The 23,952-nt window shown below is 42.2% G+C and overlaps 1 protein-coding gene across 2 annotated transcripts in view; it reads left to right on the forward strand.

Moving 5' to 3' along the window:
• Nucleotides 1-237: 237 nt before the first annotated feature.
• Nucleotides 238-23,952, forward strand: part of LOC109409202 (protein IWS1 homolog A) — a 63,902-nt gene continuing 40,187 nt past the window's right edge. Inside the window, exons 1-2 of one of the 2 annotated variants that reach the window (XM_062854854.1) lie at nt 248-387; nt 623-698. Coding sequence is in view for 1 of the 2 variants with exons in the window: in XM_019682630.3 (XP_019538175.3) it covers nt 558-698 (141 nt within the window). In the remaining variant the exon portion in view is untranslated. Of the gene's footprint in view, nt 699-23,952 lie in introns of both variants that reach the window. The other variant, XM_019682630.3, reaches the window with a different exon arrangement.

Genomic DNA, 23,952 nt, shown 5'->3' on the forward strand with positions numbered 1-23,952 from the left:
TGTGGAAAAATTTGCATACTTGGTAAATTTCTTGAGAAGTTTGTTCGAGAATTCATGTATGAGTTCCATAAATTCTCGAACAAACTTCACAGGGAATTTCTGGGTGAACTTTTGAAGGAATTCTTAGGGAAACTCTATTTTCAGGTATTTGCATACTTGGTAAAGCGTGCACTGAAGCACACTGAAGGCTTAAATATTTGATTAATTTACCCTGAATCGCTGAATCCCTATCAGACCTTGAACCCAGTAGGCCGCAACCATGCCTGTCATCTGGTTGATGGCGCTAGCAGTGCTAATGTTTTGGCTTAGAAAATACCGAAAGACGCGCGATTACCGTCGAAAGCTTTGCAATCCAAAAAAGTGACACGTGAGCCTCCATTCCAAAAGGTGAAATCCATACAGTAAGGTGCTTCCCACCGCCACCACAGACTTTCCTCCGTTGCAACAAAGAACCGTTTGGATTTTTCCGGAAGTGCATTGCATCCCTGCTGCACTGTATCTACGGCGTATCACAGCTGGCGTTTGTGCTTGTGCGGTCGTAGCGGAACACGATCGAGATGAATTTGAAAATATTTTTAAATATTCAGTGGATATTTTTTATTCTATTTTATGGATGGTGCAGTAGCGGTAGCAGCAACAGTATCAGTGGTAGCAGCAGTGGAAGCAGAATCATCAACAGCAACCGAGACTTCCCACAGGTAAGCAGCGCGGCGCAGATAGAAATTTACTACCGAGGTGCACATACAGACGTTCTTTATGGCGGGAGTTGGCTCTGCTTCAGGTCTCGGTCGTGTCAGTTGTTTTGGTTTGTCAGAGTGCATTTTTGTGTATTGGATTTTATTCTATGTAATGATTATATGATTTACGTGTAGTTTTTATTTGTGTTTGTTTTTTTTACTAAAGTTTGAAAATATTTAACGAAGTTTTTGAATTTGTTGATACAAAACATATCTATCTATATATATAAAAATGCAGTGGCATACGTGGGACCGCGCATAACTTGCGAACGGAAGGTCCGATTTTGATCGTCTTAGTTTTGTTCTGCTAGTTTTCACCCAAGGAAGGTTTATGAGGCAAAAAACATGGAAAAATTGAGAGTTTTCGAAAATCGATTTTCTATACATTTTGACCGGGGATTTGGTCTTGGCTAGAAACCTGAAACGTCAAAAACGCAGTAGGCAAGACAAAGTTTGCCGGGTACTGCTAGTTGTTACATAAAAATGCAATTGAAATGATATACAGTAAAACCTCCATGAGTCGATATTGAAGGGACCATCGACTCAAGGAAATATCGAGTAGTGGAACAAAAATCCTTTGGGAAGCTTTTTGGGGGGACCATCATAGTAACCCAGAAATTATTTTTTAGTATGGAAAAATTTACCTCCGTGAGTCGATATCGAGTCAAGGAACATCGACTCATGGAGGTTCAACTGTAGTTTGATAACGACCAATTTTAAGTAATGTCAAAGGTTTTTGAAAGTTAAATTCAGTTAGGTTCAACATTTAATTGAATTCGATTCTTTGAAAAGTCAATGATGGACGTCTCGTTAATCGCCTAACAGTCAAAATCTTGCCAACAGTAACAGCTTATTCATTTTTTTTAGTGAAAAGTGAAAATTTTGTCTATCTACGTTAAACGTTTCGTGAATGGACCGTTACCTCTTTTACAAATTACAAATTACAAATTACAAATTACAAATTACAATGATGGTTTTTCAGTGCAATGTTGTTGTTCAAAAGGTTCAAAAATGGTTCTTACACTCATTGGTCGAACCTGTCTCTGAAATAGCTCTTTTGCAATTTTTTCCTTTCTCAGTTCAGTGGCAGTGTTTCCAAGCTTAGAAAGAATCCTTTCATTCTCGGTTCGAGTCAAACATGCTGCAGTTATTGTTGAACTTTTCGATTTCGAACATATCCTGGAAAACCATTTCCTATAAAATGCAGCTCGTCTTTGGCGGTGGCTTTTATGTGATGCCAAACTCTAAACCCCCTTCATCTCACCCTGTGGTTTATTGGTTGGTTGGTTTGGTAATGGCCGGTGGTTTACTCCTGTTGCCGTTCGGGAAGTTTTATTTCTTGTTCGTTCTTTTTCTTTACCGGTTCTTGTGTCGAACTGTGAAATGATCTCGTAACACTTGGTATCGTTTCCGGTAGGAGGGCTTTCTCTTTGGATTTTTCAATTTTCGGTTCATGCTCGTTTCCGTTGTTTCAGATGGATAAATGGATACCTATAGGTTGGGTTTCTGTTAACGTTTTTTGCCGCATGATTAAATTTTAAATCACGGTTTGTTATGCTGGGAGCTGTGGCTGAGAATACCGATGGAAACAAGAAGGCGGGACAAATGAATTGCTGTTTTACTCGGTGAGTTGTTTCTGATAGACTTGTATGTTTCAGGAACGCTTCCCGTGCTTGATGTATGGATGTTTTCGTCTAAATATTTCAATTCGCCACAAACATCTCATTGAGTTTAATCTTCAATTGAGGTTTTCAGAGAATCCACTATCCGGATTATTGCATAATCAGAACCTTCTCCTATAAATAAACCGGAATTTCATTATTTCTGGTATCGTTAAACTCATTCCAAAACTCAAGTTTGTGTAAGATTTTTTTTCGAGACAAACGTATTTTCTATCTAGGGTAAGAAATCAAACTTTGAACTAGTCAAATTGTAATCATAATTTGAACCATTTCGAAATTCATTAAAACGACGTATTTTTTAGGCAAATATTGTCCCGAAAAAGATGGTAAACAGCTTTCCGTAATATAACCTGATAACATGGACTTTAAAAGCATTGAAAAATGCGGTTTTTGACATGGAAAACAGGCAATTAAAAAATCACTGAGATTCCACCCATTTCTCCCCAGAGAAAGCACATTTTCGGTGCACTCGTACAGCTCATGCATTGTATCACACGCAATAAGTGAACACGTCAAATGAAAGCTTATTTATCGTAGAATCGACCAACCGAATAATATTTCGAATTATTTTTCATAAAATTGTCTAATTTACGTGATTTGTGCTTGGAGAATGTTATCTTGAATTGAACCATTTGTAATCTAGGTTTGAACTAGTAAACGGGGGCGAGCTGCCAGTGTTGGCCGACAGACTGCGCTAGTGGTTGCTTTGTTTACTCTTGAGGGGTGGAAAATTCCTGATTTAGTTTCCGAATTCTTGAAGAATTCTGATCATTCTGAGCTGAGATTCCACTGCCTAATGATAAATAGTAATAAGAATTAGCAGATTCAAGTGATTTTTGATTGTTTAGCAATAAATTGGCTGTTGTATGAATTGCTCGAGCTGCTGCCGCCAGTAGTTCAAACCTAGATTAAAATTGGTTCAAACCATGATTACGATGGTTCAAATTAAGATTAAAATCACTATTGACAAATAATTGAATTTCTCAATGAAATTTGGTGCAAATGTTAACTTTTTGCCACTTTACGGAAAGCTAATACCCGTGGCTTTCATATACGTGAGACCTTACCGTAGTAAATTATTTCCATGTGGATGAAAAAATCGATCAAAAGTGCCGCTGCTTCAGAAAGCCGCAATTTGGTTCAATTCATGATTACCTACCCTATAAAACCAGAGAACCGTCAGTCTATCAACGGAAATTGAAATTTTAGTTATTTATTAGACTATTTAAACGATGGTATTGGAGCGCAATAAAATTGAGCTATAGAGGAGCTGAAAGTACTATGTACGTCTATAGGAGCCAAGATGCATCAAGCCAACCACATAATTTAGAAAACATTTTGCAACAAAAATCGTTGAAATAAGGATCAAGATTAAGTTAAATCGAATTCTGTTGGAATTCTTCTCAGGATTTTTTGGGAGGTTTGCCAGGCTGTCGTTAGTGATTTCTTCCAGAATTCCTTATGAAGATCTACACAGGACTTGATTGGGGAATTCTTACGGGGAATGTTTCAGGACTGTTTCCTGACATTCCATTAGGGATTTGCTTTATCCTGAACAGGATTTGTCCAGAATCCTGAACAGGATTCGTCCAGAATCCTGAACATGATTCGTCTAGAATCCTGAACAGGATTAGTCCAGAGTTCTGAACAGGATTCGTCCAGAGTCCTGAACAGGATTCGTCCAGAGTCCTGAACAGGATTCGTCCAGAGTCCTGAACAGGATTCGTCCAGAGTCCTGAACAGGATTCGTCCAGAGTCCTGAACAGGATTCGTCCAGAGTCCTGAACAGGATTCGTCCAGAGTCCTGAACAGGATTCGTCCAGAGTCCTGAACAGGATTCGTCCAGAGTCCTGAACAGGATTCGTCCAGAGTCCTGAACAGGATTCGTCCAGAGTCCTGAACAGGATTCGTCCAGAGTCCTGAACAGGATTCGTCCAGAGTCCTGAACAGGATTCGTCCAGAGTCCTGAACAGGATTCGTCCAGAGTCCTGAACAGGATTCGTCCAGAGTCCTGAACAGGATTCGTCCAGAGTCCTGAACAGGATTCGTCCAGAGTCCTGAACAGGATTCGTCCAGAGTCCTGAACAGGATTCGTCCAGAGTCCTGAACAGGATTCGTCCAGAGTCCTGAACAGGATTCGTCCAGAGTCCTGAACAGGATTCGTCCAGAGTCCTGAACAGGATTCGTCCAGAGTCCTGAACAGGATTCGTCCAGAGTCCTGAACAGGATTCGTCCAGAGTCCTGAACAGGATTCGTCCAGAGTCCTGAACAGGATTCGTCCAGAGTCCTGAACAGGATTCGTCCAGAGTCCTGAACAGGATTCGTCCAGAGTCCTGAACAGGATTCGTCCAGAGTCCTGAACAGGATTCGTCCAGAGTCCTGAACAGGATTCGTCCAGAGTCCTGAACAGGATTCGTCCAGAGTCCTGAACAGGATTCGTCCAGAGTCCTGAACAGGATTCGTCCAGAGTCCTGAACAGGATTCGTCCAGAGTCCTGAACAGGATTCGTCCAGAGTCCTGAACAGGATTCGTCCAGAGTCCTGAACAGGATTCGTCCAGAGTCCTGAACAGGATTCGTCCAGAGTCCTGAACAGGATTCGTCCAGAGTCCTGAACAGGATTCGTCCAGAGTCCTGAACAGGATTCGTCCAGAGTCCTGAACAGGATTCGTCCAGAGTCCTGAACAGGATTCGTCCAGAGTCCTGAACAGGATTCGTCCAGAGTCCTGAACAGGATTCGTCCAGAGTCCTGAACAGGATTCGTCCAGAGTCCTGAACAGGATTCGTCCAGAGTCCTGAACAGGATTCGTCCAGAGTCCTGAACAGGATTCGTCCAGAGTCCTGAACAGGATTCGTCCAGAGTCCTGAACAGGATTCGTCCAGAGTCCTGAACAGGATTCGTCCAGAGTCCTGAACAGGATTCGTCCAGAGTCCTGAACAGGATTCGTCCAGAGTCCTGAACAGGATTCGTCCAGAGTCCTGAACAGGATTCGTCCAGAGTCCTGAACAGGATTCGTCCAGAGTCCTGAACAGGATTCGTCCAGAGTCCTGAACAGGATTCGTCCAGAGTCCTGAACAGGATTCGTCCAGAGTCCTGAACAGGATTCGTCCAGAGTCCTGAACAGGATTCGTCCAGAGTCCTGAACAGGATTCGTCCAGAGTCCTGAACAGGATTCGTCCAGAGTCCTGAACAGGATTCGTCCAGAGTCCTGAACAGGATTCGTCCAGAGTCCTGAACAGGATTCGTCCAGAGTCCTGAACAGGATTCGTCCAGAGTCCTGAACAGGATTCGTCCAGAGTCCTGAACAGGATTCGTCCAGAGTCCTGAACAGGATTCGTCCAGAGTCCTGAACAGGATTCGTCCAGAGTCCTGAACAGGATTCGTCCAGAGTCCTGAACAGGATTCGTCCAGAGTCCTGAACAGGATTCGTCCAGAGTCCTGAACAGGATTCGTCCAGAGTCCTGAACAGGATTCGTCCAGAGTCCTGAACAGGATTCGTCCAGAGTCCTGAACAGGATTCGTCCAGAGTCCTGAACAGGATTCGTCCAGAGTCCTGAACAGGATTCGTCCAGAGTCCTGAACAGGATTCGTCCAGAGTCCTGAACAGGATTCGTCCAGAGTCCTGAACAGGATTCGTCCAGAGTCCTGAACAGGATTCGTCCAGAGTCCTGAACAGGATTCGTCCAGAGTCCTGAACAGGATTCGTCCAGAGTCCTGAACAGGATTCGTCCAGAGTCCTGAACAGGATTCGTCCAGAGTCCTGAACAGGATTCGTCCAGAGTCCTGAACAGGATTCGTCCAGAGTCCTGAACAGGATTCGTCCAGAGTCCTGAACAGGATTCGTCCAGAGTCCTGAACAGGATTCGTCCAGAGTCCTGAACAGGATTCGTCCAGAGTCCTGAACAGGATTCGTCCAGAGTCCTGAACAGGATTCGTCCAGAGTCCTGAACAGGATTCGTCCAGAGTCCTGAACAGGATTCGTCCAGAGTCCTGAACAGGATTCGTCCAGAGTCCTGAACAGGATTCGTCCAGAGTCCTGAACAGGATTCGTCCAGAGTCCTGAACAGGATTCGTCCAGAGTCCTGAACAGGATTCGTCCAGAGTCCTGAACAGGATTCGTCCAGAGTCCTGAACAGGATTCGTCCAGAGTCCTGAACAGGATTCGTCCAGAGTCCTGAACAGGATTCGTCCAGAGTCCTGAACAGGATTCGTCCAGAGTCCTGAACAGGATTCGTCCAGAGTCCTGAACAGGATTCGTCCAGAGTCCTGAACAGGATTCGTCCAGAGTCCTGAACAGGATTCGTCCAGAGTCCTGAACAGGATTCGTCCAGAGTCCTGAACAGGATTCGTCCAGAGTCCTGAACAGGATTCGTCCAGAGTCCTGAACAGGATTCGTCCAGAGTCCTGAACAGGATTCGTCCAGAGTCCTGAACAGGATTCGTCCAGAGTCCTGAACAGGATTCGTCCAGAGTCCTGAACAGGATTCGTCCAGAGTCCTGAACAGGATTCGTCCAGAGTCCTGAACAGGATTCGTCCAGAGTCCTGAACAGGATTCGTCCAGAGTCCTGAACAGGATTCGTCCAGAGTCCTGAACAGGATTCGTCCAGAGTCCTGAACAGGATTCGTCCAGAGTCCTGAACAGGATTCGTCCAGAGTCCTGAACAGGATTCGTCCAGAGTCCTGAACAGGATTCGTCCAGAGTCCTGAACAGGATTCGTCCAGAGTCCTGAACAGGATTCGTCCAGAGTCCTGAACAGGATTCGTCCAGAGTCCTGAACAGGATTCGTCCAGAGTCCTGAACAGGATTCGTCCAGAGTCCTGAACAGGATTCGTCCAGAGTCCTGAACAGGATTCGTCCAGAGTCCTGAACAGGATTCGTCCAGAGTCCTGAACAGGATTCGTCCAGAGTCCTGAACAGGATTCGTCCAGAGTCCTGAACAGGATTCGTCCAGAGTCCTGAACAGGATTCGTCCAGAGTCCTGAACAGGATTCGTCCAGAGTCCTGAACAGGATTCGTCCAGAGTCCTGAACAGGATTCGTCCAGAGTCCTGAACAGGATTCGTCCAGAGTCCTGAACAGGATTCGTCCAGAGTCCTGAACAGGATTCGTCCAGAGTCCTGAACAGGATTCGTCCAGAGTCCTGAACAGGATTCGTCCAGAGTCCTGAACAGGATTCGTCCAGAGTCCTGAACAGGATTCGTCCAGAGTCCTGAACAGGATTCGTCCAGAGTCCTGAACAGGATTCGTCCAGAGTCCTGAACAGGATTCGTCCAGAGTCCTGAACAGGATTCGTCCAGAGTCCTGAACAGGATTCGTCCAGAGTCCTGAACAGGATTCGTCCAGAGTCCTGAACAGGATTCGTCCAGAGTCCTGAACAGGATTCGTCCAGAGTCCTGAACAGGATTCGTCCAGAGTCCTGAACAGGATTCGTCCAGAGTCCTGAACAGGATTCGTCCAGAGTCCTGAACAGGATTCGTCCAGAGTCCTGAACAGGATTCGTCCAGAGTCCTGAACAGGATTCGTCCAGAGTCCTGAACAGGATTCGTCCAGAGTCCTGAACAGGATTCGTCCAGAGTCCTGAACAGGATTCGTCCAGAGTCCTGAACAGGATTCGTCCAGAGTCCTGAACAGGATTCGTCCAGAGTCCTGAACAGGATTCGTCCAGAGTCCTGAACAGGATTCGTCCAGAGTCCTGAACAGGATTCGTCCAGAGTCCTGAACAGGATTCGTCCAGAGTCCTGAACAGGATTCGTCCAGAGTCCTGAACAGGATTCGTCCAGAGTCCTGAACAGGATTCGTCCAGAGTCCTGAACAGGATTCGTCCAGAGTCCTGAACAGGATTCGTCCAGAGTCCTGAACAGGATTCGTCCAGAGTCCTGAACAGGATTCGTCCAGAGTCCTGAACAGGATTCGTCCAGAGTCCTGAACAGGATTCGTCCAGAGTCCTGAACAGGATTCGTCCAGAGTCCTGAACAGGATTCGTCCAGAGTCCTGAACAGGATTCGTCCAGAGTCCTGAACAGGATTCGTCCAGAGTCCTGAACAGGATTCGTCCAGAGTCCTGAACAGGATTCGTCCAGAGTCCTGAACAGGATTCGTCCAGAGTCCTGAACAGGATTCGTCCAGAGTCCTGAACAGGATTCGTCCAGAGTCCTGAACAGGATTCGTCCAGAGTCCTGAACAGGATTCGTCCAGAGTCCTGAACAGGATTCGTCCAGAGTCCTGAACAGGATTCGTCCAGAGTCCTGAACAGGATTCGTCCAGAGTCCTGAACAGGATTCGTCCAGAGTCCTGAACAGGATTCGTCCAGAGTCCTGAACAGGATTCGTCCAGAGTCCTGAACAGGATTCGTCCAGAGTCCTGAACAGGATTCGTCCAGAGTCCTGAACAGGATTCGTCCAGAGTCCTGAACAGGATTCGTCCAGAGTCCTGAACAGGATTCGTCCAGAGTCCTGAACAGGATTCGTCCAGAGTCCTGAACAGGATTCGTCCAGAGTCCTGAACAGGATTCGTCCAGAGTCCTGAACAGGATTCGTCCAGAGTCCTGAACAGGATTCGTCCAGAGTCCTGAACAGGATTCGTCCAGAGTCCTGAACAGGATTCGTCCAGAGTCCTGAACAGGATTCGTCCAGAGTCCTGAACAGGATTCGTCCAGAGTCCTGAACAGGATTCGTCCAGAGTCCTGAACAGGATTCGTCCAGAGTCCTGAACAGGATTCGTCCAGAGTCCTGAACAGGATTCGTCCAGAGTCCTGAACAGGATTCGTCCAGAGTCCTGAACAGGATTCGTCCAGAGTCCTGAACAGGATTCGTCCAGAGTCCTGAACAGGATTCGTCCAGAGTCCTGAACAGGATTCGTCCAGAGTCCTGAACAGGATTCGTCCAGAGTCCTGAACAGGATTCGTCCAGAGTCCTGAACAGGATTCGTCCAGAGTCCTGAACAGGATTCGTCCAGAGTCCTGAACAGGATTCGTCCAGAGTCCTGAACAGGATTCGTCCAGAGTCCTGAACAGGATTCGTCCAGAGTCCTGAACAGGATTCGTCCAGAGTCCTGAACAGGATTCGTCCAGAGTCCTGAACAGGATTCGTCCAGAGTCCTGAACAGGATTCGTCCAGAGTCCTGAACAGGATTCGTCCAGAGTCCTGAACAGGATTCGTCCAGAGTCCTGAACAGGATTCGTCCAGAGTCCTGAACAGGATTCGTCCAGAGTCCTGAACAGGATTCGTCCAGAGTCCTGAACAGGATTCGTCCAGAGTCCTGAACAGGATTCGTCCAGAGTCCTGAACAGGATTCGTCCAGAGTCCTGAACAGGATTCGTCCAGAGTCCTGAACAGGATTCGTCCAGAGTCCTGAACAGGATTCGTCCAGAGTCCTGAACAGGATTCGTCCAGAGTCCTGAACAGGATTCGTCCAGAGTCCTGAACAGGATTCGTCCAGAGTCCTGAACAGGATTCGTCCAGAGTCCTGAACAGGATTCGTCCAGAGTCCTGAACAGGATTCGTCCAGAGTCCTGAACAGGATTCGTCCAGAGTCCTGAACAGGATTCGTCCAGAGTCCTGAACAGGATTCGTCCAGAGTCCTGAACAGGATTCGTCCAGAGTCCTGAACAGGATTCGTCCAGAGTCCTGAACAGGATTCGTCCAGAGTCCTGAACAGGATTCGTCCAGAGTCCTGAACAGGATTCGTCCAGAGTCCTGAACAGGATTCGTCCAGAGTCCTGAACAGGATTCGTCCAGAGTCCTGAACAGGATTCGTCCAGAGTCCTGAACAGGATTCGTCCAGAGTCCTGAACAGGATTCGTCCAGAGTCCTGAACAGGATTCGTCCAGAGTCCTGAACAGGATTCGTCCAGAGTCCTGAACAGGATTCGTCCAGAGTCCTGAACAGGATTCGTCCAGAGTCCTGAACAGGATTCGTCCAGAGTCCTGAACAGGATTCGTCCAGAGTCCTGAACAGGATTCGTCCAGAGTCCTGAACAGGATTCGTCCAGAGTCCTGAACAGGATTCGTCCAGAGTCCTGAACAGGATTCGTCCAGAGTCCTGAACAGGATTCGTCCAGAGTCCTGAACAGGATTCGTCCAGAGTCCTGAACAGGATTCGTCCAGAGTCCTGAACAGGATTCGTCCAGAGTCCTGAACAGGATTCGTCCAGAGTCCTGAACAGGATTCGTCCAGAGTCCTGAACAGGATTCGTCCAGAGTCCTGAACAGGATTCGTCCAGAGTCCTGAACAGGATTCGTCCAGAGTCCTGAACAGGATTCGTCCAGAGTCCTGAACAGGATTCGTCCAGAGTCCTGAACAGGATTCGTCCAGAGTCCTGAACAGGATTCGTCCAGAGTCCTGAACAGGATTCGTCCAGAGTCCTGAACAGGATTCGTCCAGAGTCCTGAACAGGATTCGTCCAGAGTCCTGAACAGGATTCGTCCAGAGTCCTGAACAGGATTCGTCCAGAGTCCTGAACAGGATTCGTCCAGAGTCCTGAACAGGATTCGTCCAGAGTCCTGAACAGGATTCGTCCAGAGTCCTGAACAGGATTCGTCCAGAGTCCTGAACAGGATTCGTCCAGAGTCCTGAACAGGATTCGTCCAGAGTCCTGAACAGGATTCGTCCAGAGTCCTGAACAGGATTCGTCCAGAGTCCTGAACAGGATTCGTCCAGAGTCCTGAACAGGATTCGTCCAGAGTCCTGAACAGGATTCGTCCAGAGTCCTGAACAGGATTCGTCCAGAGTCCTGAACAGGATTCGTCCAGAGTCCTGAACAGGATTCGTCCAGAGTCCTGAACAGGATTCGTCCAGAGTCCTGAACAGGATTCGTCCAGAGTCCTGAACAGGATTCGTCCAGAGTCCTGAACAGGATTCGTCCAGAGTCCTGAACAGGATTCGTCCAGAGTCCTGAACAGGATTCGTCCAGAGTCCTGAACAGGATTCGTCCAGAGTCCTGAACAGGATTCGTCCAGAGTCCTGAACAGGATTCGTCCAGAGTCCTGAACAGGATTCGTCCAGAGTCCTGAACAGGATTCGTCCAGAGTCCTGAACAGGATTCGTCCAGAGTCCTGAACAGGATTCGTCCAGAGTCCTGAACAGGATTCGTCCAGAGTCCTGAACAGGATTCGTCCAGAGTCCTGAACAGGATTCGTCCAGAGTCCTGAACAGGATTCGTCCAGAGTCCTGAACAGGATTCGTCCAGAGTCCTGAACAGGATTCGTCCAGAGTCCTGAACAGGATTCGTCCAGAGTCCTGAACAGGATTCGTCCAGAGTCCTGAACAGGATTCGTCCAGAGTCCTGAACAGGATTCGTCCAGAGTCCTGAACAGGATTCGTCCAGAGTCCTGAACAGGATTCGTCCAGAGTCCTGAACAGGATTCGTCCAGAGTCCTGAACAGGATTCGTCCAGAGTCCTGAACAGGATTCGTCCAGAGTCCTGAACAGGATTCGTCCAGAGTCCTGAACAGGATTCGTCCAGAGTCCTGAACAGGATTCGTCCAGAGTCCTGAACAGGATTCGTCCAGAGTCCTGAACAGGATTCGTCCAGAGTCCTGAACAGGATTCGTCCAGAGTCCTGAACAGGATTCGTCCAGAGTCCTGAACAGGATTCGTCCAGAGTCCTGAACAGGATTCGTCCAGAGTCCTGAACAGGATTCGTCCAGAGTCCTGAACAGGATTCGTCCAGAGTCCTGAACAGGATTCGTCCAGAGTCCTGAACAGGATTCGTCCAGAGTCCTGAACAGGATTCGTCCAGAGTCCTGAACAGGATTCGTCCAGAGTCCTGAACAGGATTCGTCCAGAGTCCTGAACAGGATTCGTCCAGAGTCCTGAACAGGATTCGTCCAGAGTCCTGAACAGGATTCGTCCAGAGTCCTGAACAGGATTCGTCCAGAGTCCTGAACAGGATTCGTCCAGAGTCCTGAACAGGATTCGTCCAGAGTCCTGAACAGGATTCGTCCAGAGTCCTGAACAGGATTCGTCCAGAGTCCTGAACAGGATTCGTCCAGAGTCCTGAACAGGATTCGTCCAGAGTCCTGAACAGGATTCGTCCAGAGTCCTGAACAGGATTCGTCCAGAGTCCTGAACAGGATTCGTCCAGAGTCCTGAACAGGATTCGTCCAGAGTCCTGAACAGGATTCGTCCAGAGTCCTGAACAGGATTCGTCCAGAGTCCTGAACAGGATTCGTCCAGAGTCCTGAACAGGATTCGTCCAGAGTCCTGAACAGGATTCGTCCAGAGTCCTGAACAGGATTCGTCCAGAGTCCTGAACAGGATTCGTCCAGAGTCCTGAACAGGATTCGTCCAGAGTCCTGAACAGGATTCGTCCAGAGTCCTGAACAGGATTCGTCCAGAGTCCTGAACAGGATTCGTCCAGAGTCCTGAACAGGATTCGTCCAGAGTCCTGAACAGGATTCGTCCAGAGTCCTGAACAGGATTCGTCCAGAGTCCTGAACAGGATTCGTCCAGAGTCCTGAACAGGATTCGTCCAGAGTCCAGAGTTTCAGAAATGCATCCAACAATATATTCCTGGGGATTCTTCCTGGATCTTTTCAAGGATTTATTCACAAAAATTCTTTCGAAGTTTTTTCTCATTTATTCCGCTATTTCCCTTCAGATCGCTAGGACTATTTTTTTCCTTTCTTCAAGAGATTTCTCCCGGAGTCTTGTAGGAATTTATCCTGTTATTTTTCCAGAGGTTTCTTCAAGGATTCCTTGAGGAGTTCCTTTCGACATTTCTCTTGAGATTTCTTCAGGGATTTCTTCTTAGATTTCTACAGAGATTTCTTCCCAGATTTTGTCAGTAATTTATTTAGGGATTTTTCCTTAAAACATTCTTTTACAGATTTCTCCAAGATTTTCGAGGGGCTACTTATGAAATTATTTAGATTTCAAGATTTTAGGGATCGCTTCATGGATTTCTTCCAGGCTCTTTGGATCATTTCCGTAATTCCTTCAGCTGTTTGTATTGTGAAAAGTAGCATACCTGTTGGTTCAATTTCCATCCGTGAACGTAGATTTTTTTTTCGCAATTCAGTTCTCAATTATTTCATCGAACATGTGTTTCTGCTGTGTACATGAATGTCAACATTACAAACCGTACTAATCATCCTTCCAGAAACATTCGAATAACATATTTTTTCTTGACCTCCCTGAAGAAGGCCCAACCAATGATAGAAAAGTCAGATGAAATAGTATCAGCCCTTACAGCATAGACAGTGTTAGATAAATGATCATGGATATTACGCTAAAGTGCAGGCGATTTGCGTACACTTTACACGCAGTTAAATGGGAGGATTTACGCATATGGACTCATATGGCATCCTATTCTACATCATAAACGGCTTCGTGTAGACTGGCTGGGCTGGACTCCAATTTAAAGAATGGTTTCACAGCAAATCATCCCAAACCCATTGACATTCATAACAATTCACACATCATCTCCAGTCTTATCAATCAGCTTCCGGGCAAATGATTCGATGACTTCCCCTCTGTTGCAGTGTAATTTTCATCGTTCAGAATCGTACGAATATTCATCCATCATCGTTGTAATTTTTGGCTTTTAACGATACAAAACTCACATGTGTTGCATAATTAAAAATCAACTCAACCCCTCTCAATTTGTTCGCATCAACCATCAGCCATCGAGAGTCGAGTCGGGAGTGTATAATTTTCCCTTTCAGTAACAGCAGCACCAAACAAACTGGGAAAAATGTGTAGGTGTTGTTCCGCAGAGGAAACTCACCACCCTCCTCCGATGGACAAGTATACATAGCGTATAGGTGCCCAGATATTGGTCTACTTGTTGGCGCTGGCTGTCGACAACCGTTCGCAATGAAAACATTCAACCAAACTGTTGCACCACCTATTCACCACCAATGCTCGGGGTGTCTTTTCACTCTTCACACGTGACGACGACGTCTCCAACGGTGGCTACCTACATACAGCAACTCATCCGACACGGCCTGGCAGGAGGAAGGCTAATCAACATAATGTTTCCACCTATCACATACCCCTTTTCCGTACACGCAGAAAAATAAATTGTAAACACAATTAAATTCTAGTTCAAATCAACCGATTTTTCAGTTTACTATAGCGACAAACTGATTTCTAGTTTAAACTGAACTGTCCTATTTTTTGATAATACAAATATTTTCGTTTGTCGAAATTGTTGACAGTTTGTTAAAACAAACAGAGATTTGGTATTTTAAACATGAAATAATAGATTGATTCAAACGACTGCACTTTTGCCACTAACAAACCCGGAATGTTATTGTGTTGGTGACGGCAGCAGCTGCGGTAGCTCGGAAATCTATTTTTAGACCGTCGGTAAGCGGATGGGGAGGAGAACGACTAAAAAAAGTCAAAAAAGTCGAAACCGATCAACTTTTTGTGGATGCTGTCGTGAGTACCTGCGCGTTATCCATCATGACCAAAGCTGCACTTGGAAGTTGGCGTGATGGATTTGCTGCACCTTCTTCGTTGTGGCGATGGTGGGTAAGCATTTTATAGATGTGTGAGTGCTTTCGGACCATGTTTATGGTTTTTATTTTGTTGAAACAAATGAAATTTTTGACATTATATGAAATGATGGTAATCGGTTGTTTTCATCGATAAACTCTAATTGAAAACAATTAAATATAACTTTGGAATAAGTAAATTCTCAGTTTGAAAATCAACCATGCGTTTTATTGTTTTAAACAAGCGCCATTTTTCTGCGTGTACGCTTAACGATACCTAACATACATACCGTTCTAGTTGGGCATGCACGTCCAATTCTACGTACATCTGCACAGCACTCACCACGCTGCGGGTGAGTTGTTTCCTGTAGGCGGTAAAAAGGCTATCCAGTGGACGTATGAATGTGAGATGCTGAAAGACATTCCTAAATGGTAGCACTTAGAAAAATCGTTCTCAAAAATGATCTCTCCCAGGCACCTGGTCGAATCGGAAACATGTTTCGTGGTGTACCTTGACAAAACAACAGAAAATCATCACCGCTGCTACACTGCTGGTACACAATGCTCATCATAACTGGCATATCACTTTCTTTTTATTGTTTCGTGTAACGTTTAATTTCCATCTCTGACCAAAAAAAAAATTCTCATTTCGCATTCCATGGTCGTTGGCCTTACCGTACCTATTAACAAACTCCTTCCATTTCCTTTGGCTTCCGTTTGTTTTTGGTTTACGTCACTCATTTTGCCTCCAGCTATTGCACACCTACGAACCGTAGATCGGGGTGAAATTTATAAGTTTTCACATGCATAAAGTTGCTAAAGTTTTGTATTGTGTAATTGTTTCTATTGAATATAGAAATAACTTACCGTCCTGAACGGGTGTATACATATTTACAGGTGTTCCTGACAAAATCATCGAAACAGGTAAAATTTTTACTGTTCAAAAAATGGTCAACTAACTGCAATTTTTAGAGAAGTGTACCAAATGTTCTCAAATTTTCACTAAAAGTTGATCTACTAGTTGTCTATTAATGGTCTAAATTTGGCAAAGTTCGGGCTATTCTACATGAACTTCAAAAGAATCTAGTAAAAATCATTATTATCCGATAGCCAACTTTGAATTGTTATATCTCCGGAATCCATGAACTGAATGCAATGAAATTTTGAGCATTTATGTCTTATATAATAGCTTCGAAAAACTTATACTTAACTCAAAGTTTTCAATCCAAAAAAAAAAATAGTGATCAAGTTATTTCTCTAATAAATCAAAAATTGGCTAATTTAATTTTTCGACTTCGCCTAAAAATTCAAGATGGGAATTTTAGCTCATTTGAATTACAAACTGAATTGACCACTAGTATGGGACACGCTTGTATGGAAAAAATAAATCCTCGCTCCAGTCGACTTTTAAGATCCCATTTAGGTCCCATATCAACTGTACAAAATTTCAGCTCAATCGGTGTAACTATAATTTAGCGCAAGCGGTTCAAAGTTTTCATAGGATTTACTATGGGAAAAGTTACACTTTCAGATAAAAAATCCCAGAGGTCGCCCCTTGTCTCCTTAATTTAAATTGATCAACGCTTCTCGTAGAAAAATTATTTATGAAACTTTCCTTCGAAGACCGCAAAACAATTGGATGCTTGTGGAAAAATTTATTGATTTATTACCGATTAGTGATCCAACGAACGGCTTTTTGTTTTGTTTTATCAGCAGCACTGGTGCTGCCGTTGTTGCATGGGGTGGCGGGAGGCATCACCACCCCCAGAAACAGCAGCAGGCAAGGCAGGAGCTACAGTGCTGCTAACAAAACAAAACAAAAAGCCGTTTGTTGGATCACTAATCGGTAATAAATCAATAACTTTTTCCACAAGCATCCAATTGTTTTGCGGTCTTCGAAGGAAAGTTCAATAATTGATTAATCTACAAGAAGCGTTGATCGATTTAAATTAAGAAGACAAGGGGCGACCTCTGCGATTTTTTATCTGAAAGTGTAACTTTTCCCATAGTAAATCCTATGAAAACTTTGAACCGCTTGCGCTAAATTATAGTTTCGCCGATCGCGCTGAAATTTTGCACAGTTCATATGGGACCTAAATGGAATCCAAAAAGTCGACTGGAGCGAGAATTTGATGTCTGTCCCATACTATTGACCACTTGAATATGTTTTGAAAGAAAGTTGAAAATAGCCAGCAATAAATTGAAAAAAATGTTATGGAATGCATGTTAAAAATAGACCAATTTTCTAAAAAATCATACAACAAAATGAATCGCTATTTATAACTTTTTTTTCTTATAAACAATTTAAAGTTATGTAAACGATACTTAGCACGAATACTTGCATAAATCATGGATGGAGTTGCAAAGATGAGTATATTGATTGCCATTGCAGATTTTGCTACTATCTACTATAAGAAAGACCCACTCTTCTCCATACACCTGGCCAAGTCCTTGCAAGCATTTTTATTAATTTTATTATCAAGTTAGAGATCGTCCAGAACTGAAACGGCTTCCAATAGAAGATAGGATGGTGAAAATAGCGAATAGTCAAAAGATGTTTGGCCATGTAACAATTTGATGGACGAATCAGTAATCGGAAAGATCTCACCAATATCCGTCTCGTCGAACGATTGCACCCACGCTTTGTGAACTTTCTATTCCTTCTAAAGCACTCAGAGCAGCAACTCTCAGGAAATACCCCAAGTGCCGATTTCTTATGATGCGCATGGGATAGCACTGGCGATGATATCGGAATCCTCGACGATGCAATCCATCAATCCGGCGAACAACCAATTGCACTACATACAGTATGCACTTTGTTTCGTTTCACTGATTACGAAACTGTATAAAACAAAAATCCACTATAAAAAGCAGCATCCGTACGCGAAAACTCTTCGATTTCATAGGTGCACCAAGCACTTGAGTCAAAAAAAAACTTAATAATTCAAATCACTGTCTCTTCTTTTTCTTGTTTTATTTTATTTGTTGAACTAGTGTTGTTTCACGTCATTTTTCTAAAATTACGAATGATCTCAGAAAATTGTTTGTTGAATTGTTTTCTGGATTTCTGATGTACAAGCGTAGTTTTCGATTTTACCAATCGCTTCTTTCCGGAATCATAACTGTCTTTCACTAATATCATTATCATAGAACATTTCAGTGATATACAAACGACCAATCCAAGCAGAAATATCATAGGTTATCTAAGTTTTTGAAATTTACTACGCTCCAGGACAGTAAATGTCATTAGAAATGATTTTCCACGACTTCATCGATTTCCCATAAAAAAATAAAATTACATATAGGTATTGCACACGAATAAAAATTCGCGTAGGTAATGGTGGAAACTGAAAAATGTCATGACATTTTTTTCTATGATAATTCGTGACATTTTTCATCCCTGACCTAATAGTTTTTTTTTTGTAAAACTTTCAATATTGCTCCATGGATTTCGTTAGAAATCCTCCAAGAATTCCAATTGAAAAGTCTTACACGGATTTTTTTTCAAAGTTCTTTAGAAAAAAATCCTCTAGAATTTTCAACGGAATTTTAATTAGAGAAGCCTCTAGAAATTCCTCTCATAAATTTCTCTTGCAAAGCTTTTATGGATTTCCTTAAAAATCCTTCATAGATATTTTTAGGAATCCGTACTATAATTCCACGGAATCTTTCGGAAATGCGTTCAGCGATTCTCCAGATTTTTTTCTTGATAATCTTTCAGAGACTTTTTCAGATATTTTACATATACTACTTCAGAAATTCTTTCAGGGATTTGTTTAGAAATTTCCCTATAAATTCCTTCAAAAATTCCTTGTGAGATTTATCCATAAATTGGCCCAAAGAAATCTTCTATGGGTTTATTCCAAAATTAATCCATGGAGTTCTTCAGAAATAGCTTCAAGAATTCTGTCTTAAAATTTGCCAAGGTTTCTCCTTTGGCTATTTTTTGGATATTCTTCCAGAAACTCTCTAAAAAATTACTCCACGGTTTCCTTCTGAAATTCCCTGCACAAGAATTCTGTTTCTGGTTTCAGTAGATTTCTATAGTTTCTGGTAGATTTCTATGAGCTGCTTTTGAAACTCCACCAGGAGTTACTCTACAAATTATTCTGAGTATTCGTTGAAAAAAAATCATCGGGAATTTTTCCAGGGCTTCTTACATAATTTGCTACATGGATTTCTTTAACAATTCTTTGAAATTTTCTTCAATAAATTTTCCCACTGGTTTATTCAGGCGATTTTCCGGATATCCATTCTAGAGATTCCCTTAAAATTCCCACATGAAATGGTTCAGGGTCTCCAGTTAGCCTAGTGGTTAAGGCTATGGATCGCCAATTCGGAGACGGCGGGTTCGATTCCCGTTCCGGTTGGGAAAATTTTCTCGACTCCCTGGGCATAATGTATCATTGTACTTGCCTCACAATATACAAATTCATGGAATGGCAGGCAAAAGAAGCCGTTCAATTAATGACTGTGGAAATGCTCAAAGAACACTGAGTTAAAGTGAGGCAGGCAAAGTCCCAGTGGGGGGACGTAGAGCCATAAAGAAGAAGAAGAAGATGAAATGGTCCAAAGATTTCATCAGGGATTAATCCAGAAACCCTGCAGAAATTCCTACAGAGATTTTTGCATAATTACTTTCAGAAATTCAGGCAGGAATTCTTCCAGTGATTTCTGCAGGAGCTCATACAGTGATTCATACAGAATTTTCACCAGAGATTTCTCAATTTTCTACCCCAGGAATTTATTCGGCATTTCCTCCAAGCATTCCTCCAATAATTTCATCACGGATTCTGTAAGAAGTGAAGTAGTCCTCACATAAATGAAGCAGCACTTGTTTATTGCGTGTCTCGATCTGTCTCGATTAGGAATAATACAATGAGTGTCAAACTAACCTATGCTAACTTGATCGGCTTACTAGATCTGCTCATATGCTACAGCTCGGCCATCCTGATCAAACACATCGCCCCCGATGTGCACTATGCCTGATCGACTTCCGTTTTCCACAATTTCATATTTGTCGGATCGAATATACCCGTAAAAGGTAAACGAGTTAGTTGGTATCCTTCTATATCACCAATTACAATTACGATTATTCGCGAGCACCTTTTTAACTATGTAAGGTCCCTTAAAATGTGGTTTGAGTTTAGACGATCCACCGGAATTTGAATGATGAGGTATATACACTAGATCACCTTCTTGATAAACTGAAGTAGACTTACATTTAGAATCATATTGTTTTTTATTATAAAGCTGAACGGCTCTATTGACAGCTATGGGTTTTTCTCGAATTTTCGTCAAATCTCTTATCATTTCATTATTTGAATTTAGAATATTTTCTACGTTTGCATTTTCAGAAAACCGTTGTGTTATACCAAAAAGAACATGAGATGGTGTATTAGCAATCGATCTACAAAACGTATTATTTATAAAATGTTCAGCATCTTGTAAAATACATGTGAATAAACGACGAGGATTTGAATCAACTAACTTTGCCAATACTGGAGTTAGAACTCTGTTGAATCTTTCAACCTACCCATTAGCTTGAGGACATGCAGTAGCAGTTAGAATGTGCTTAACATTGAATTGCTGTAAAAATTCATTAAAACTGTTAGACGTAAAACAACTTCCGCGATCGGAGACTATTTGAACAGGTGCTGAATAACTTGAAAAATACAATTTTAAGTGTTTCAAAACTTCGCTGGTATTCGTCGTTTTACATGGGTATAGCTTTAAAAATTTTGAAAAAGCATCAACCACAACAAAAACATATTTAAATTTACAATTGGACAATGTCAAAGGTTCAAAGTGATCAATATGAACTGTATGGAAAGGAACACTGCCTTTCTCTACTATATTCAATGGTCCATCTCTACTAAAATTTTTCTTCGAAAATATAATACATTAAGACAGTTTTCAATATATTTGGATATTTTTTCTTTCATTTTTGGAAACCAATACGATTTAATAATATTTTCATAAACTTTTTCAGTGCCAAAATGTCCAAAATCATCATGATGCATTTTTAATATTTGGTTGACCATGTTTTTGTGAACATAAAACAGTAATTGATTTCTTTTCCCCTTTCTGTAAACAATTCCATTATTTAGCTCATAGTTTTTGTCATCTTGAATTTCTAAAAGTTGACGAATTTTTTCTATCTCGGTGTCTTGAATTTGACTAGCTATGATAGCCCTCTCAAAAGAATCTAAATTATTTTCAATAACACAAATTTCTGGGATTCTAGATAAAGCATCAGCATGTTTCATATTAGAAGAATTTCTATGTATGACGTCGTAATCATATTCAGATAAAAATATTTCCCATCTTGCTATTTTAGCGTTGATATCTTTCTTTTTTAACGTTTCTTTCAAAGCAATACAATCCGTAACAATAGTAAATGAAATACCTTGTAAATATATATTAAACCTTTTAATACAATTTACTACTGCCAGTGTCTCTAATTCAAATGAATGTAATCTTGATTCATATTTATTTGTTCTTTGGCTGTAGTACATGACAGGATGCATGTTTCCATTTGATTGTTCTTGCATTAACACACCACCAAATCCATGAGAACTTGCATCAGTGTGTAGCAAGCATGTTCTAGCTGTTCTAGCATGAGGTGAATAAATTTTCAAAATTGGATCCGCAATTAGTTTATTCCTCAATAATTCAAAAGCGTTCATCTCTGTCTCTCGAAAACTGAAACATTTTTTATCTTTTTTTAGTAGGCCATATAATGGTTTTGCAATCATAGAAAAATTAGCGATAAACTTTCTAAAATAGCTTGTCAAACCAATAATAGTTATTTATGCAACAAGTTGCAAAATGATGATTTTGTCAGCACGAGTCGTACATTTATCCAACGAGGCTTGCCGAGTTGGATAAATACGACGAGTGCTGAAAAAATCGAGTTTTGCAACGAGTTGCATACAAAGTTTTTTGTAATTACGAAAATTTATTTACATCACGGATATTTCTTGGAATTGGAAAATTTTTGATGCATTCAATGTGTTTTTCGCTTGGCTGTATACCATTTGCACTTATATGATATCCGAGATATTCGATATTGGTTTTCAGAAATGAACATTTTGCCAATTGTAGCTGCAAATGATTTTGGTTTAAAATTTCGAAAACTTCTTTCAATATTTCATAATGCTCTTCGATTGTCTCAGTTGCTATTAAAATGTCATCCATATATATCCTGATTTTTCCTTTTTTCAAAAGAGATCTAAATATTGTATTGATAAATCGCATAAATGCTGAAGGTGCGTTACATAATCGAAACGGAACTCGCGTATATTCAAATTGACCTAAATGTGTAACAAATGCAGTGAATTTTTGAGAATTTTGATCAATATGAAGATGATGATATCCATTTTTGAGGTCTTAAGTCGAAAAATATTTTTTTGTTTTTTAAACTATCAAGTTGATCCTCTATTAACGGTAATGGATATCTATCCTTTATGGTTATTTTATTTAATTCTCTGTAATCGACACACATTCTCCACGATTTATCTTTTTTCTTTACTAGAAATATTTTACTAGCAACAGAACAACTTTCTCTAATCACACCATCTTTTAATAGTTTATCTATTTGGGATTCAACTTCAATTTTCTGGCTATGCGATAAACGACGTGGGGAAAAGTTGAATGGTCGGTTATCTGATAAATTGATAGTCATTGTGTATTTAAAATCTGGATTTATCGGTTTTGAATTTAGATTACCATAATATTCATTGAAAAGAGATTTGATCCTATTAATATTTTCCAAAGAAATCCCTGGGCTTGGATTATATCTTCCAGGAAGCTTTGATTTCAGGCATGTGGTCGATGTGCTTTGCAGTAATGATTGGAATAGCTGAATGTATAATCAATGGCAAACAATTCTGTAAAAATCAGATCTTCGAGTCATCTGATATAGTTATACTGATCATGACGCTGCATAGTATATCGAACATTTCTCGAAGTCATTTATGTGCCGGGAAAATATAATTCCAAGTTGGAGAGAATATTACAAACTGAGGGAGGGTAATAGGCCCAGTCAGACCCCTGAATGGGCAATGTGGGTTAGTGTATGGGAATGCCATTGAAGGTTTGTAATATTCTCCGAGGCTTTCGAAATCCAACAGGGCGCGTCCCCGGGTTGCGGATAGGGGGAAAAGGGAGATTTTTCACATTTGTACTGTAATCAGCCAATGTGGTATTATCTCCTATGGTGTTGTAGTGCGAATGAATGATCTCATTCTATGGGAATTCGAACCTTGTAATGTATTGTTTATCAACTTCAATTTTCTAAGCTTGATAAGGTTTTGAAGACAAACATGAGATAAGAGAATTGCCTAATAGGAAAGTCACATCAGCAAAGCTTTTACATATGCAAATACTATCCATGGGGTCATGTCTAGCATTTAATATGTATGGCAATGACTAATTCTTACCTAGCAGGGGTACTACAAGATCACGCGGACAATTCGATTAAAGGCTTAATTGGGGATAATATATTTTCCAGAACTGAAGGGACATTTTTTCCGGGGTGACTGGCGAGTCGGAGAGGGTAGAAGTTTCCGTTTGTTATAATTGACAAAATAAACAATCGGGCGCTTTTTCTTTCTATGACTTGCTTGGTATTTTGTGGATTATTGTTTTTTGGTTTTGGAAGGTATGCGATTCACTATTGAGCCTTAAAATTATTTTGCATCTGAATAGCATTGATATCGTCAAGTCTGCACCAACACCCTAATCCCACACCAAAATACCCTTTTCCTATCCCATGGCGTTTATGTGGTCAGCAAAGACTATTCAGCCATTACCCCTCCTTATCATCGGCTTTGGACTGACTTGCGCTCTCATTGCCCCACCAAATGCTGCAAAATGAAAATGAAAATGAAAAATGAATTAATTGAAGAGGTTGGTTGGTTATCCGAACGTCATTAGGTTTTTGTAGTTTTTTTTAAAAAACTATTTTAAGTTAAAAATTTATTAACTATTGTGAAGGGATGCTGGGGTTTGGTGGTTTAACCCTCCCCATTACCGACGTTTCATACACTAGGCACCCCACCGCCTTTTGCCGAAATTGGGAAAAACCCCA

The sequence above is a fragment of the Aedes albopictus genome, chromosome 2, assembly GCF_035046485.1.
Source record: "Aedes albopictus strain Foshan chromosome 2, AalbF5, whole genome shotgun sequence".
In the NCBI taxonomy this organism is placed as follows: domain Eukaryota; kingdom Metazoa; phylum Arthropoda; class Insecta; order Diptera; family Culicidae; genus Aedes; species Aedes albopictus.